Source organism: Macrobrachium nipponense, chromosome 38, assembly GCF_015104395.2.
Source record: "Macrobrachium nipponense isolate FS-2020 chromosome 38, ASM1510439v2, whole genome shotgun sequence".
Taxonomy (NCBI): domain Eukaryota; kingdom Metazoa; phylum Arthropoda; class Malacostraca; order Decapoda; family Palaemonidae; genus Macrobrachium; species Macrobrachium nipponense.
In genome coordinates, this window is record NC_061098.1 from 16,435,235 (window position 1) to 16,452,032 (window position 16,798).

General features: G+C 36.6%; 1 protein-coding gene across 3 annotated transcripts in view; it reads left to right on the plus strand.

The window, feature by feature from the left end:
• Positions 1 to 16,798, plus strand: part of LOC135209676 (ras-GEF domain-containing family member 1B-like) — a 966,569-nt gene that overhangs the window by 126,725 nt on the left and 823,046 nt on the right. For all 3 annotated transcript variants that reach the window (XM_064242418.1, XM_064242416.1, XM_064242417.1), the window contains exons 2-3: positions 1,495 to 1,579; positions 5,903 to 6,227. In XM_064242418.1, the coding sequence (XP_064098488.1) occupies positions 1,509 to 1,579; positions 5,903 to 6,227 (396 nt within the window). In that variant the 5' untranslated portion in view covers positions 1,495 to 1,508. The remainder of the gene's footprint in view (positions 1 to 1,494; positions 1,580 to 5,902; positions 6,228 to 16,798) is intronic.

Below are 16,798 nucleotides of genomic sequence, written 5' to 3' on the forward strand. Positions count from 1 at the left end.
CGATGATATTTCCCGTCAAATGCAGTGGGGCCGCGTCTGATGAAAAACAAACATGTCTACTACTGCGGGCTGGTTACCCAACGCTCGCTTTGTTTTTCCTTCGATTTTTCCATTTTGCATTTAATATTTATTAATATTTATTTTTTATTATACTGCGCCACGCATCTCCCGAACACGCTAGGTACGCCGCGAGTTGCCAGTTTTTTTTTTTATTGTTTCCGCTTTTATTACAATCAAATTTGGTTCCTATTTTTTTTAGTTAGATAGCGCTGTTTTTTGGTACTTTGGGAGGTAATATAACATGAAAACAGTATTGTCTTGGTTATATTGTAGTTACAGTTCTCCTTGATATTAGTTGGTTCTTAGGAATGCTAATTTTCACCAAAAAAGACGCAGAATTTTTGTGACCATGGTCTTCTCCCATAGAAGAGTAGTAATGAAATGCGAGCTAGTTTTCGGTGAAAATAATTCCGAACAGTGAAATATATATTATTTAAAGGACACTTATTGTTTAAAGGTTGACCAATACAGGGAAGATTCATAGTGTACTAAAACTCCCTGTATATTTTAAGTTATATATATTATATTTATTATATATATTATATAAGAGGCTACCACACGCCCTGCAAGTGCCGAGTTTTATGATTTAGATTTTTTTATTGTAAAGTGTGACAGACGATTAAAGTTGTAAAACGAAGCTGCATTGAAACACGTGCGAGATGTTATGAAATATTAAGTGACGTTTAAATTTTCATGGCTTTGAATACGTAAGGGATTTTGCTACTTTTTTTTTTGAAAGAGATATTGTAGAATCTAGACTTTAATATTTAAGTGAAGTCGCCAGCTTTAATTGAACAGATATTAAATGGAGAAACCCACTAAAACCAATGCCTTATTGAGAGGTCTTGTAATATGATGGTCACAGATTTAGTTTGGTTTAAGCCAGATGCGGCAATTAATACTTCGTAATGAAAATGTTATTCATTTTAAATTAATGAAATTAAATGTGATAAACCAGATTCATATGAGAATCATATATCTACCTAAGACAATTTATGCATTTATTTTGTTACTGAGAAGTGTCAAGACTTAGTGATTTAATGATGTGGAATAATGTATTATTTGTTACGTGGATTGTTTTGTTATTGAAAAGTGTTAAGCCCAATTGATTTAATGATTAAAATATTGTTTTATTTGTTACGTGGATTGTTTTGTTATTAAAATTGTTAAGCCCAAATGATTTAATGATTAAAGTATTGTTTTATTCGTTACGTGGATTGTTTTGTTATTGAAAAGTGTTAAGCCCAAGTGATTTAATGATTAAAGTATTTTTTTTATTTGTTACGTGATTGATTTACTTATGTGTCACTCAGTTTTACAGCTAGAGCAAAATAAAATTCAAAAGTGTATGTGATTTTTTTTTATTAGAGTAAAATTGACTCTCAGGTCTTTAAATCATCAGGTTATTTACATACTTATTCATTTTTGTTTCAGATGGGACAAAATGGATGAGAACCAGCCCCTACCAGGCCAGCGCGACCCGCAGCGACACCGCGGCATCTTTGTCGTCCAGCTCGAGGTAAAATTGATTTTTCTTTTTATTGCACGAGGTAAAAATTGAATTTTTTTTTTTTTTTTTTTTTTTTTTTTTGCACGAGGTAAAATTGGAATTTTTTAAATTTTTATAGAATTTACGTATTTTGCACGAGGTAAAATTGAAAAATGTTTTTTTTTTTCAGATTTTTTTTTATTTTTTTTTTGCACGAGGTAAAATTGAAAATTGTTTTATTTTTTATTTTTTTTTAGATTTTTTTTTTTGCACGAGGTAAAATTGAAGAAAAGGTTTAGATTTTTTTTCGTTTTATTCTGAATTGGGAACTAAGGGATATCAGTGTTTTTTAATAATGGGGATTGGAAGCTTTGAGACTGGGTAAGAAGATGAGAATTAGGAGGAATATATATATATCATATATATATATAACTATTATATATATATATATATATATATATATATATATATATATATACATCATACTATAGTATATATATAGCTGTCCTTTTGGTTTTTTGTTTGCTTTGGTTTTTTTTCTTTCAGATGAGTCTGTTTGTCGTTTCATTATAATTTTTCTGATGAATCTATTTGTCGTTTCATTGTAATTTTTCAGATTGCGTTTAATTTTCGTTTCATTGTAATTTTTCAGATTTCGTTTATTTTTCGTTTCATTGTAATTTTTCAGATTGCGTTTATTTTTCGTTTCATTGTAATTTTTCAGATGAGTCTATTTGTCGTTTCATTGTAAATATTGTTTGGAGGATGCCCTATACATATTTTCTTGGTGTCTGTCATGTGAACATGTTTGTTTCATCGTAAATCTTTAATATATTTGTCAAGTACGATGGCTGATTACCGCCAGATCACATTATTCTACCCATCCATGACAAGAAGAAAGCCAGAGAGAGAGAGAGAGGCGTAAAAATTATAATAACAGGGCCAATGGATTTTTCTTTGAAAACTAGCTACAGCTCAGCCTCTTAAACATATACAGGACAGAGAGAGAGAGAGAGAGAGAGAGGTAATGACGATAATAACAGGGCCAATGGATTTTTCTTTGAAAGCCACGCTTCTGCCTCTTAAACAGACGCAGGATAAGAATTTATGGAAAGTGGGCACAAGACGCTGGAAATTAGAAGGCCGTCTGTCAAAGGCGTATGGAAATCGGCAGAAGGCGGAGTAGGCCTACATAAGCCTATTTAACGCTACTTAAGAACGTTTACATCACCTCTAAATGGCGTACGATGTACAGAGAGACCCTTCTTTTAGAAATGTTCAGCATTTTCATATTTCATCGCGTCCTTTCGATGATGCATAATAAAGGCGCTCTGGCATTTCGATGCTGGGTTACAAAGCTCGTAAGACTGCTTATGGTATGGTCGCTGGTGTCGTGACACGCTGCTCAGATGTGGCGAGTTAGCGCCTCCCCCTCAAAGGCTGTGGAAAAAATTCACTGGCTCTGTATCATGATCGGGGGTCTTTGGAATAATAATAATAATAATAAATAATAATAATAATAATAATACGACATATAAAGGAATTTACGCTTTTGCTATTGTATCATAGCGCCGAGAAAGATAAATATGAAGGGAATATGTAACTCACAAGGTGTTAAGAATGTAGCAGTGGAGTTATTTTATTTTGAGGATTCTAGAATGATGGAATAAAACGATAAAAAGGGGAAAGCAAAAATATAAATAAATAAACGAACAACAAACGTAACCCCCTTTGATGATAGGTCGGTGTTGCCGGCACATTTTTCATAATTAAAAGGCTTGTCCGATTTGTCGGGGTTCCTCCCCATGCTATTTCATGTTGATTTTTTCCTTTTTTATCTCTGTAGAAAGTGAGTCGTAAGGATTCATATTACAACCGATAATCTCTAGAAATAATAGTGAATGTTATGTTAAAATGATTTTCCTTTTTATTTCTGTAGAAAGTGACAACCGGTAATCTCCACAAAAAATAATTGGGAATTTTAAAATGATTTCCCTTTTCATTTCTGTAGAAAGTGACAACCGATAATCTCTATAAAAAATAATTTGGAATTTTAAAATTATTTTCCTTTTCATTTCTGTAGAAAGTGACAACCGATAATCTCTATAAAAAATAATTGTGAGTGTTACGTTAAAATGATTAAAATTAGTCTCAAGATGCTATCATAGTCTCATCTGATCTTGATAACTTTCACAAGAAATTACGCGTTAGGTTGATGACAATACACGTGTTCGTCATTGAGAGAGAGAGAGAGATATCATACTTTAAATCTACCCAGGTATCGCCTTGAATCTAATTCGACGCATTGTTCAAAACTTCACGTCACTGAATATAATCGTCCTTTGTATTGCTGACAGAAATATATAGTCTTTGTGAAGATTATTTTAATTCAGTTTCTCCCAATTCGTTCATTAAAATATAAGATGAATTTTATTTTAATTCATTGTAAACGAAATCTGTGGAATGACGTAGAATTTAATGACGGTGAAAGTGAAAGCAATGCGTGTTCTTTCCCAATTTATCCTGGCAACAGTCATAGTAGCGATGTGTTCAGAGATCGTTGGTGGGGTAGGTTAGAAGGTGGGGTGAGTGGTGTGTGGGGGGGGGGGGGGGGGGGGGGGGGGGGGGGGGGGGTTACTTCCGTCCAGATTGGTTGGGGTTGGGGGGTTAATAATTGCGTCTAGGCTCTGTTGGTGGTGGGTGGGTGGGTAGGTGGTGGGGCCACCAACCAACCAACTGCCGCCATAATCGGTTGACGGACACCGCCCTCTCTCTCTCTCTCTCTCTCTCTCTCTCTCTCTCTCTCCCTCTGCTGGGACAATTTATCAATGAATGTGATTTGACATTTTTATTAATTGCCTGCTCATAGGCGAGAATAATTTGTCAACGCTTCCATTATACAGGGCGTCCATAAAGTCCCAGTACCATTACAGGTATTTATCGCTCAGAATGGTACTGGGACTTTATGGACACCCTTTATACATACCGTCTCTGATTTCATTTACAATTTGATTTAACGAAAATTAATGGTCAATAATTGTTGGTGTGTTCATGATTAAATAATGAAAAAAAAATAGTTTTCTTTATAGCTACAGAGTAATTGGGTGAAAGATACCGTCTTTTATTAATGTTTTCTGTATAAGGGATGAACGTCAGTACTTAACACAAATCATTTACTCTTCTAAAAAAAAATATGACAGCTGTTTCCTCTGGCTGAGCTTTTCGTGTCCCTTTGAAAGCCCAGATATCGCTTTGACGGTGCTTTGAATTGAAAGATCATTTGTTTTTGTTGAAGATAGTGATACATGATTTTTAGGTGCGTCCAAAAAATAAATAAATGAATAAATAATTTGCTCCTGGGTGGGAATTCTTATTCTCAACTTTTATTTTTAAAGTCGAACTACTTCTTCTTCTTCTTCTTCTTCTTCTTCTTCTTCTTCTTCTTCTTCTTCTAATAATAATAATAATAATAATAATAATAATAATAATAATAATAATAATATAGTAGTAATAATTTTGTTTTTACTGAAGATATTGATACATAATCTTTAGGTCCGTTAAAAAAATAATAATTTGCTCCTGGCTAAGAATTCATATTGTTAACATTTTTCCTTCTTTTGGGGCCAACTTCTTCTGATAATAATTAATAATAATAAAAGGCGAGTAGTAATTTTGTTGTATTTAATTACTGCATTTTCTATCTCCGTTTGTAGAAATCGTCCTATGAAAGCATTTCTTATGATTGTCTGAAGTAAAAAGCGTAATAATTGCTATTTGTCTGTTAGTCCTGCTCTCTGTACGTCCGTCAGTCTGCTAAAGTTAGTTTTTATAGCTTACTCGGGGAGTAAGCCTACAAACTACTTTGTTTTTGTTGTTGTTGTTGTTGTTGTTCTTGTTGGGGAGTAAGAAAGGTCTATGAAGGAGGCTAAAAATGTCTGTAAAAGGTGTTTCGTGTTGAGTTAAAGATACAGGAATCGTAGGATAGGATATTTATGATTTATTGATTAGAGTGAAAGTGGAAGAAATAAATAACGTGTATGTTAAACAGTACAGAGAAATTATTTTTGATAAAATATAGCGTATTTATTTCAATTTTCGTTACTGAAACAAAACTCTATTTGACCGTAGATTTTAACACGTTTTAATTTACGTTAAAAATTAGGGATATAATGTTTACCACTGATATGCATGATGGGAAAATCTTGCACGTGTCCCGAGTAAGCTGGAAGCCGGATCACGCCTAGTTTTACTGCACTCAAGTTTAGATTTATTCATGCTTCCAGCGGTTGTGAGTTCATTGTTAATGTATTTTTTTTTCTTGTTGCTTCCTTCACATGCTATTTACCCCACCAGAACCCCACCGCCGACGCCTCAGAGCCTGCGTCAGTTCTTCGTCCACCCACTGGACGTCCTGTCAAATTATGCGGCTTACGCCCCGAGTCACAACGACTTCGCTAGACACCACGGAGGAGGCAGCCTCTGCTGCTCGCCCGTCTGGAAGTCCTGCGTCGAGAGCTACGAGGCGGCGTATGCCCACCGCGCCCGGGCGCACTCGAGGCATAAACACAACGCCACAGATGCCCGCGCGGCTCACGTTGCATGGGCATCCGCTCTTACCCTCATGTCGCCTGCCCTCTCCAGGAGGAGGGGCTGTTTGCGAGGCGAGACGAAGCTCGAGGTAAGGTCGGTGGGTGTTGCGTCTTGGGGCCACTTCCTCGTCAGGTGCGTGTCAGGAGTCGTGTCCAGTACGTGTACGTAAGTCGTGTTAATTGCGTGTACGTATGAGTCGTGTCAGAAGTCATAATAAATCCGTTTACGTAAGAGTCGTGTCAGAAGTCATGTTAAATCCGTGTACGTATAAGTCGTGTCAGAGGTCATGTTAAATCCGTGTACGTAAGAGTCGTGTTTGGTGTTATGTTAAGTACATGTACGTAAGAATCTTGATTATGTAGACACATTCTGCCAAAAATTAGCATAAATGTAAGAAATACTCATTTTTTTTTTTTTTTTTGCATATCTTGGAAGACAGGTGTCTCCTGAGAAAAGGTTTAGACTTACATACGTCATCAGTATCATCAGTGTTTGTAACAATATCTTCAGTTAAATAGCGCCTTTTCTTGCCTACATTTTACTGCCTACTGGACAAATGACTTCTCCTAATATGACCTAAGACCAGGGCTTAATAGTTCTAGCTTAAAATCATATAAGCTAAAAGGAATTTCAGCCTTCCTTTTCCCTCGTGGTCTACAACCTCATACATGGGTAAATATTGGCTCTCTGAAACCCTTGCCTTGGGGAGACCTAGGCTTACTTAATCTGTCTTAAACTTTGATTTGAGGCCAAGACTTACCTATTCTATTGTTAGAGAAACATTCGAGGGTAAAGATTTGCTCTCTGAAACCCTTGACTTGAGACAAAGACTTGCTTATTCTGTCTTAAACTTTGACTTGAGACGAAGACTTACTTATTCTGTCTTAAATAAACATTCAAAGGAAGAGATTTGCTCTCTGAAACCCTTGACTTGAGACAAAGGCTTATTCCTATCTTGAATAAACATTCGAAGGTAAAGATTTGCTCTCTGAAACCCACCCTTGACTTGAGACAAAAGCTTACTTATTCAGTCCTTAACCTTTGGATTTGAATGGACCAAGGAACCTTACCTATTCTATACTTTAGAGAACATTCGAGGGTGTAAAGATTTGCTCTCTGAAACCCTTGACTTGAGACCAAAGGCCTTGATTCTACTCGTATATAAACATTCAAAGGAAGAGATTTGCTCTCTGAAACCCTTGACTTGAGACAAAGGCTTACTTACTCTTATCTTAAATTACAATTCAAAGCTAAAGATTTTCTCTGTGAAACCCTTGACTTGAGACAAAGGCTTACTTACTCTATCTTAAATTACAATTCAAAGCTAAAGATTTTCTCTGTGAAACCCTTGACTTGCGACCAAGACTTACTTATTCTATCTTAGAGAAACATTCGACGGCAAGAGCTCTGCTCTGTGAAATCCTGCCGTCACCTGAGATGAAAAACGAGTTCTGCTCGAAGCAGAGATCCATAGATCTCGTCCCGAAGGCCGTGGAGGTAACGACGTGACGTCGTGAAAGGAAGGGAGTAGAAGAAGAAGAGGAATCCTTGAAGCGTGACGTATGGGGACTGTGACTAACGCAAGGGCCGATGTAGAGGTCTTCCAGGTTCTAGTTTGTAGGTACTACTACTACTACTAACTAATACTAATAATAATAATAATAATAATAATAATAATGATAGGGTTCAGACGATATACATTACTAGCTTTCCGTTCTCCCTTCCTTTCATATAACAACAAAACAACAACAACAACAACAATAAACTAATAATAATAATAATAATAATAATAATAATAATAATAATAATAATAATAATAATAATAATATATTTTTTGAGTTTAAATGTTGCAAATTCAATACAAACATGGTGGTTAAAAAATGGGTTTTTACTGTTTTACTACTACTACTACTACTATACTACTACTACTACTACTACTACTACTAATAATAATAATAATAATAATATATTTTTTTAGTTTAAATGTTGCAAATTCAACACAAACATGGTAGTTAAAAAATTACATTTTACTGTTTTACTACTACTACTACTACTACTACTACTACTACTAATAATAATAATAATATTAATATATTTTTTGAATTTAAATGTTGCAAATTCAACACAAAATGGTAGTTAAAAATGACATTTTACTGTTTTACTACTACTACTACTACTACTACTAATAATAATAGGGTTCAGACGATACACGTTACTAGCTTTCCGTGCCCCCTTCCCTTTTTACAATAATAAAAATGATAATAATAATAGTAATAATGATAATAATAATGATTATATATTTCTGAGCTTAAATGTTGCAAATTCAACAAGAACATGGCGGGGGCAACAGCGCCAGACCGCTGCAACCTTCCAGCCTTCTACAAACACGGAGCTTTAGCTGGCTTTCGCCAGGGTAAACAAAGATAAAGTTTCACGAACAATTCACAAGAATAAACGCTGGGAGATATTCCTGTATTGCCTCAACCATTCCCCCCCCCCCCCACAACTTCACGTTCTCTGATTCCCCCTCCCCCACCCCTTCCCTATCCTCCTCCTACCATAATATTCTCTTTTGCTCTCCTAACCATTTATTTTTTTTTATTTCCGTTTTTCGCATTTATTCTCTCTCTCTCTCTCTCTCTCTCTCTCTCTCATCCACATCCTGTTATTAATATTCTTCGATTTCCTCGTCATTCATCTATTTCGCTTCCTGATCATTCTCTCCGTCTTATGCTACTTGTTGCTTTCTCCCTTTTCTCTTTCTCGCATTCCTTCCATCTCTCTCTCTCTCTCTCTCTCTCTCTCTCTCTCTGTTAACTCTTGGCACCTGGCTTAACATTACGCGCTCGGCGAAACAGCGGTTTCTTCTTTTCGATCTTTTGTCAAAGCAAATATCTCGGCTTTGCAAACCCCCACTTTCCCCTTCCAAGACGGTCTCTCTCTCTCTTCTCTCTCTCTCTCTCTCCTCTCTCTCTCTCTCTCTCTCTCTCTCTCTCAAAAGGCAATTTTTTCCATTCGCTCTGTTTCAAAAGGAAATTTATCTCTCTCTCTCTCTCTCAAATGACAATTTTTTCCTTTCGCTCTGTCTTTCAAAAGGAAATTTCTCTCTCTCTCTCTCTCAAATGACAATTTTCCCCTCTCTATCTCTGTTTCAAAAGGAAATTTATCTTCTCTCTCTCTCGGCTCTCTTTCTCTCTCTCTCTCTCTCTCTCTCTTTCCGGAAGAGTACCCTCTTTTTATGCCCCGTCGGCTCCTCTCAAAGACAGAGAGACCGGTACCCTTTTAACGGTGCCAGCGCCGATAGGCCTCTGGCGTGAAAGTTTTAATTGACGTCTGGGCCCATTAGGTCTGCAACTGATATTTGCTTAGGATTATCGACTGCTGGAAATGAATGGTATAGGGCGTTCGATACACACATACACACACACACACACACACATATATATATATATATATATGTATATGTAATATGTATATATATATATATGTATAGTTTATATATATATATATATATATATATATATATATATATATATGTGTGTGTGTGTGGGGTGTGTGTGTGTGGGTGTGTGTGTGTGTGTCTTCGTGCTGTCATAATATACTATATATATATATATATTCCCTCCAGACTCCCATCATTATATAGGTTGCAAAGTCCATATGGTACGCCTGGTGACACTTATTCTCAGTCTGGTGAGGAACTGTTTTTTTTCCTCTCTCTCTCTCTCTCTCTCTCTCTCTCTCTCTCTCTCTCTCTCTCTCCTCTCTCTCTCCTCAATCATTTGAGTCTTCATTCCCAGAGACTGTTGCCCTGCATGAAGTAGAATATCGTCGCCATCACAAAAACAAGTATGTTTTTGTTTTGTTTTGTACCAGGTTCCGTTACTGTGGATTTTTTTTGTTCTGTTAATTTAAGTAGGGCGAATGCATGGACTGACTAATTGACCCTTGAGTTCGTGATTTTCATACAACGTCTACTATGTAGAGTGGAAGCCTGGCGGGCATAATATGTTATATTTTTTCGGAAGCTTGGAGGCCATAATATAATATTTTATTTTTTGGAAGCTTGGAGGACATACTATAATATTTTATTTTGAAAATCTGCCGGGCATTATATAATAATTTTATTTGAAACCTGGCCGGCTTAATGTAATATGTATGTATATATATATATATATATATATATATATATTATATATATATATGTGTGTGTGTGTGTTGTTGTGGGTGTGTGTGGTGTTGTGTTTTTGGTTTTTTGTAGTAATATTTTATTTTGCAAACCCGACGGGCATAATATAATATATTTTTTGAAGCCTGACGGGACTGACTTTATTCTATCCCGTTTGGGGCAGTAAATTAAAACATTCGCAGAGCATCCCCGTAGACAGGAACTCCTAATCTTAGTAGATAGAACTACGGTCAACGCTACGTCGCTAACAATAGCACTTGGAAAAGACGCTAACAATAGGACCTGGAAAAGACGCTAACAATAGCACCTGGACAAGATTGTTTGGAAAAGGTCGTTCGTTCTGCAGTCTTGCCCTTCTGCTGTTGTCGTGAAATGCCGAAGGTAAAGTTAGCGGTCGGTGGGAGGATGACGTAAGAGGCTGGGATTGACGATCCAAAACTATATAAGATGCGTCAAGTTTCGTACGTATGGGATGCGTGGGTGTAATTAGATGGCGCAGGACCAAATTGGGAGGAAACGATTGGTAATATTGGTTGTTGCTGGTGAGGACTGTATTCAATGGACTAATTATTTGCAAGTGATATCAAGAAATGTTTGTGCTCTCAGTTAGACGTAGAATAAATGTTACAATAAATGTTACTGCAGTGGCAAAAGACATCATCTGAATATATTTCAAATCGTCAGGTTTACAAGTTCTCTTCCTCGCGGTTTTTTGTGGTCAGAAAACTTTATTCATTTTTTATTCATTTTTTAAACGAAGAGAGTATAATGCTTATTTCTCTTTTAGATAAGCTTAATCATTGTCCATTTCTCTTCTTCTTCTCATTCCTTGGGGCTTAAGAGGAATTTAAAAATCAAGATGATCGATCAGTAGCTAGATGAAGACCTTAAGCAGAGAGAGAGAGAGAGAGAGAGAGAGAGAGAGAGAGAGAGAGAGAGAGAGAGCCAGCCCTTTTCGAATTCCATTTCATACGTCTTCCCCGGGGCAGGGAAAAGCGGAACAGAGCCAGCGAATCAAGCAAGCACAATGCCCAGAGCTCTTCTTCTTCTGTGGGTGCGTGAGACGCCGCGGTTTCAATATATGAGGTTCAAAAGCATTGAGGTTTAAAATGGGACAGAGGGAGAAAGAGAGACTGTGCGCGCTCGCATTTACGCACACACGCAAATTTGGGGTGTCGGATGGAGGTTGTGGGTGAGGGAGGGGAGCATTGCCAAAATTCTGGGAGAGAGAGAGAGAGAGAGAGAGAGACGAGAGAGAGATGAGAGAGAAAGAGGAATGTTTTTGATTTATTGACGCATGATTGATCTGTTGCTACAGGTAAGGAAATTGTTTTCGAAGTTGATTAGAGAGATTAGATCTTTTAGCTAGAGGTAAGGGATAGAGAGAGAGAGAGAAGAGAGGAGAGAGAAGGAGAGAGGAGAGAGAGAGAGAGAGAGAGAAATATTTCCACGGTGTTACTTCCTACTGCCCCCTGTACATAAACCTGTTATCATCCATGTATCTTTTTTTATACCCAAGATTTGCTCATGGTCGCATCTTAAGTTTACTCGTTGTTTGTGTGTGTGTGTTTGTGTGGTGTGTGTGTGTGTGTGTGTGTGTGTGTGTGTGTGTGTGTGAGAGAGAGAGAGATAGAGAGAGATATCTTCGGTGTTACATCCTGTTGCCCCAGCACATAAAAACTTGGTGGCAATCCATTTATCTTTTATTTTTTATATTTCTCAGATTTGCTCTGTGTCACCTCTTTCGCTGAACATTGCTTGCGTGATGGAGCATTCGAGAAAGTTGAAACGTTTACATTCTTGACAGGTAGCACAATGTCTTCTGATTTTTTCCACTGGAATGTATTTGGTCATAGCTGGCTGACAATGCCAGACATAACACAGCTCTCTCTCTTGATAAACGTTCGTGTGACTGGCATTACTGCACTAATACCATTCTCTTTACATTTTAATACTTTTTTTTATCTATTGTTAGTTTATTAATATATTGTAAATTTTTTTAGTAAGTGGGATCTTTTCTTTCTGTATGTCCCTTTACCTCCTCTTACTTCTTCTTAGTGAACACAATAATATTCTCTGGAAGCTTGAATTTCAACTCTTACTTCTTCCTAGTGAACACCACATTCTTTGCAAGCTTGAATTTCGAGTCAATTGGTATCAATTGGTCCATTTGTCGGGCTCGTTCATTATGGATTGGTTTCGCCTTCTAAAACGCTCTCCATTTTTGGCCATTTCGAGTTTGAACGTCCTCCTTTTCAGGGATCTCCTTTTTCTGTATTTCCCTTTACATCCTCTTCATCATAGTGAACACCTTATAATTCTTTGCAGGCTTGAATTTCGAGTCAATTGGTCCCATTTGGTGATCTCGTTCAATATGGATTGGTTTCACCTTCTAAAACGCTCTCCATTTTTGGCCATTTCGAGTTTGAACGTCGTCCTCTTCAGCCTCCGAACTGACCAAACAAGGAGGGTGTCATCGTGTCGCAATGTTTACACCCTGAGAGAAACTGTCACGGCCTTTTGAGATGACAACAGCCTCTCGATGGCTTAAGGAAGGACCCGTGAGAGCCTCTCGAAGTGGGAGTCAAGGGGATTTCCATACCCCCCGTAGAGGTCACCGCCCCCTGGGGGAGGGGGCCGAGTGTCTTCTCTTGATTATGAGAGGTTTTTTTAAACTTCTTGCTGTAAATGTTTGTACTGGCGATTTTTTTTTTGTTTTTTTTTAATTCGGTTGTCATGAATTGCTTTAAACAAATGGACAATTATGACATATTCATTGTGGTGGATTTTTCAAACCTCTGTGTTTAATTTGTAATAGTTTACTTTATGGAACCGAACTACAATTGATATTTTGAGTGAGTGATTTATTATGAGTATTTGTGCTTGAGAGAGAGAGAGAGAGAGAGAGAGAGAGAGAGAGAGAGAGAGAGAGAGAGAGAGAGAGAGAGAGAGAGAGAGAATTTTGGAGCTCGATAAGTTAGAATGTATGGTGAGCGTGCTTATATATATATATATATATATATATATATATATATATATATATATATATATATATCTATATATATAAATAATGAGATGTCAGTAAGAGAGAGAGAACTATTAAATATTTTATCCACTGAATACCTCTGTATATACATTACAGAAGAATACCTCACCATTACATTTAAAGCTAACAGTATATATATATTATTAAAAGCGTCCTCTCTAATACCGATCAAAAGATTATCCGACCCGGAAATGGAACTGTCAGTTTTCGCCAGTTCATATCCCGAGTCATTATGAATGAATTTCGTGTACTAATGTCATGGGGTTAAAATTACAGTGGAACATCGGTAGTTCTGGCGATTTAATGGCCCTCTCTCTCGTCAGGCTTATATGTTTCGACTGCTGGAGGGGAGAGAGAAAGAGAGAGGGGGGAAATCAGACATATATTCTCTCTCTCTCGCTTGCGCACTTTGGGGTTTAATTTGCTGTTGTCTAAAAGGTTTGGATTCCCCCTAGTTAATTACCATCCATAACCATGTATGAATTCATATAATTGTTACATATTGTGTGTGTTTATATATATATATATATATATATTACTTTAGGGCTGTTGCCTTTGTATAATAAGGCGCCCTGTGAGGTTATGTTAGACTTGCGAAAATTTTACGCTAAGTCGGTTGGTTATGACTTCCATACTCATTGGAGTGTCTGGGGTTTGATGATAAAACTTACGAAGTCAATATCTTCTTTGGTTATGACGACAGAGATGTGTTCAAACTCTTGCTGATAATTTCTAAGTTCATTTAATCTCTTTCTGATGTGAGGTTTCTAGTCGAAAATACTGAGTACAAAAAATACATCTATTCTTCTTAGATTACATGAGAAGATCGGATACAATTTGTACAGGTCTGCCAATGATGATGGCTGATCCAATTCTGTTCTACAATCTGGTTTACAATACAGGAAAGGAAGCAGGACAGTAGCTCGAACATACACACAGATGACATAGATTACAAGTCACGTAGACCGCTTGAAGCTATAGGTCACGGTGTTTGTCAAGCAGGAAGCTTGGACTAAAGTTTACAAAACAAATGAATGACCACAGTGACGGCAACTAGACGCTGACTGATTACAACACGTCATCTTAGCCTACTTTATCGTAATCTGGTCTGATCACATTCCTGCAAGCAAACTGGTTTGACCTCTTGGGTCACTGGTTTTAATTAATCATAGTTTTAGTTTTTTATATATGGAATAACATTCCATATATTCTGCTTATGTAAACACTAACATAAATGCTCGGTCGGCTACAAAACCAACTGCTGAATATTACTCAAGCTTGACTTGCATTTGACTTATAGGAGAGTGATACAGACACTATGTTGAAAATATATAGATACATAGAAAATACTTATAAGTAAAAAAATTCATGGTGTACACAAATACAGATTCAAGTAATAAGATATAAGACATATGCATATGATGATATTCGTAAATAATAATGATCACGTGATATATAATGATACAGTTTTTCACTTCAACTCATTAAGATACATATGCTACAGAAAATACTAATGTACTCTGATAATTTGCATAGCATAAAGATTAACATGATAAAGATCATATTTTAACTGATAAAAATTATATATGAAGTGATAAAAATCATATATTAACTGATATATTAACTGATTTATTAATTGATATATTAACTGATATAGTAATTGATTCATTGACCCATATACTAACTGATTCATTAATCCATATACTAACTGCAGTTATTGGTAAGATAAAAAAAGGTAAACAGATTGATTATAGGGTACGCTGATTTATTTATGCAAATATATAGTTGATTCATATAATTGATTAATATATGTGCACTTTAAATAGATTCCTAGTGCGTACACGCACAGAGATAAATTTCGATTCTGTTATTATATATGGGATACATGCCGAGGATACACCCACTGCACATTTAACTAGCATTCGAACAACTTTTCATCCATTACACAGTTCCAGACAACCACCTATAGCCAAATGAAATGGCCAATTCCAAATGGTTAAAAACAAGGGGAAATTGCCTGGGCAGGGTCCGACGTTCTATTTTGCGCCCATACTTGTCCTCTGCATCCTATGCCATACGAATACGTTCGTGATGAATAAAATCATCCCAGCACGAGTCCTGCGCCAGCAAAACGTAGAGTTGAATATCTCCTTGGTCGTAATTGTTTTTTGGAAGTAGTCCCTTTGTAGTCAATTCCCAAAGGCCGCCGGAGCATTCCGCATTAAAAACGAGATTAACAATGGGATACGAGTATCGGTCCAAGAAGTCCACGAAATAAGCTTGTTCACTTATGATGGTGCTTATTCCTTCACATTGTAGGCGGTTGTTACTTCATTGCAGTTGTCCGCAGCGACGAACGGTTTTGAATCTGTAGACGATCTGTCCGGGCATGCGATGTGAAACTCTCGTACTGCTGGGTACTGTAACCAGGTTCCGTTAATCAGCCTGTAAGTGAAATTATACTTGTCACAATGGCAAAGTAAATTCAGACACATCCAAATACAGGAGGAGAAAGCCGTTAAGGACTAGACTTAACCCACATGCATTCGCTGATATTTTTATGGATTCAAAAAGAGTCAGCTGTACAAACCTTTTATCCATGGCATTATAACAATGAGTGAACCTATCCAGGTCTCTGACGATAGTAAAAATATCCATATTAACAGATATCAATAAGAATCACAAAGAAAATTATTCGATATTACTGGTAGTAAGTTTACTAGACAAAGAAGTGTGAAACGGAGCTATTTGTAAGATTGCCAGGCAACATAAGAGTCAAGAGAATATTAATCATGATTCTGTATATCTCTACGCTTACTGAAATTAAGCTGTGATAAAATCGGATCCTATGTGCCCCTAACAAAAGGTTCATATTCAATTTTCTCGCGCGCATCCTCTGAGTTAATTTTAGGCAGGAGATGCTACGAAAGAACCCACTATGTAACTAATTTCTATATAAACGTTGGGTTTTTCAAGAAAATGTGACATTTCCTATGAATGTGATACTACTGGAATTGTAATATGCTAATGTTACAAGTAAATTTTTAATCCCAACCGCTGCCACCAATTTTAGGGCTGTTGCCTTTGTATAATAAGGCGCCCTGTGAGGTTATGTTATGACTTGCGATAATTTTACGCTAAGTCTGTTGGTTATGACTTCCATACTCATTGAGTTGTCTTGGGGTTTGATGATGAACTTACGAAGTCAATATCTTCTTTGGTTATGACGACAGAGATGTGTTCAAACTCATGATGATAATTGTTCTAAGTTCATTTAATCTCTTTCTGATGTGAGGTTTCTAGTCGAAAATACTGAGTACAAAAATACATCTATTCTTCTGAGATTACATGATGAAGATCGGATACAATTTGTACAGGTCTGCCAATGATGATGGCGGATCCAATTCTGTTCTACAATCTGGTT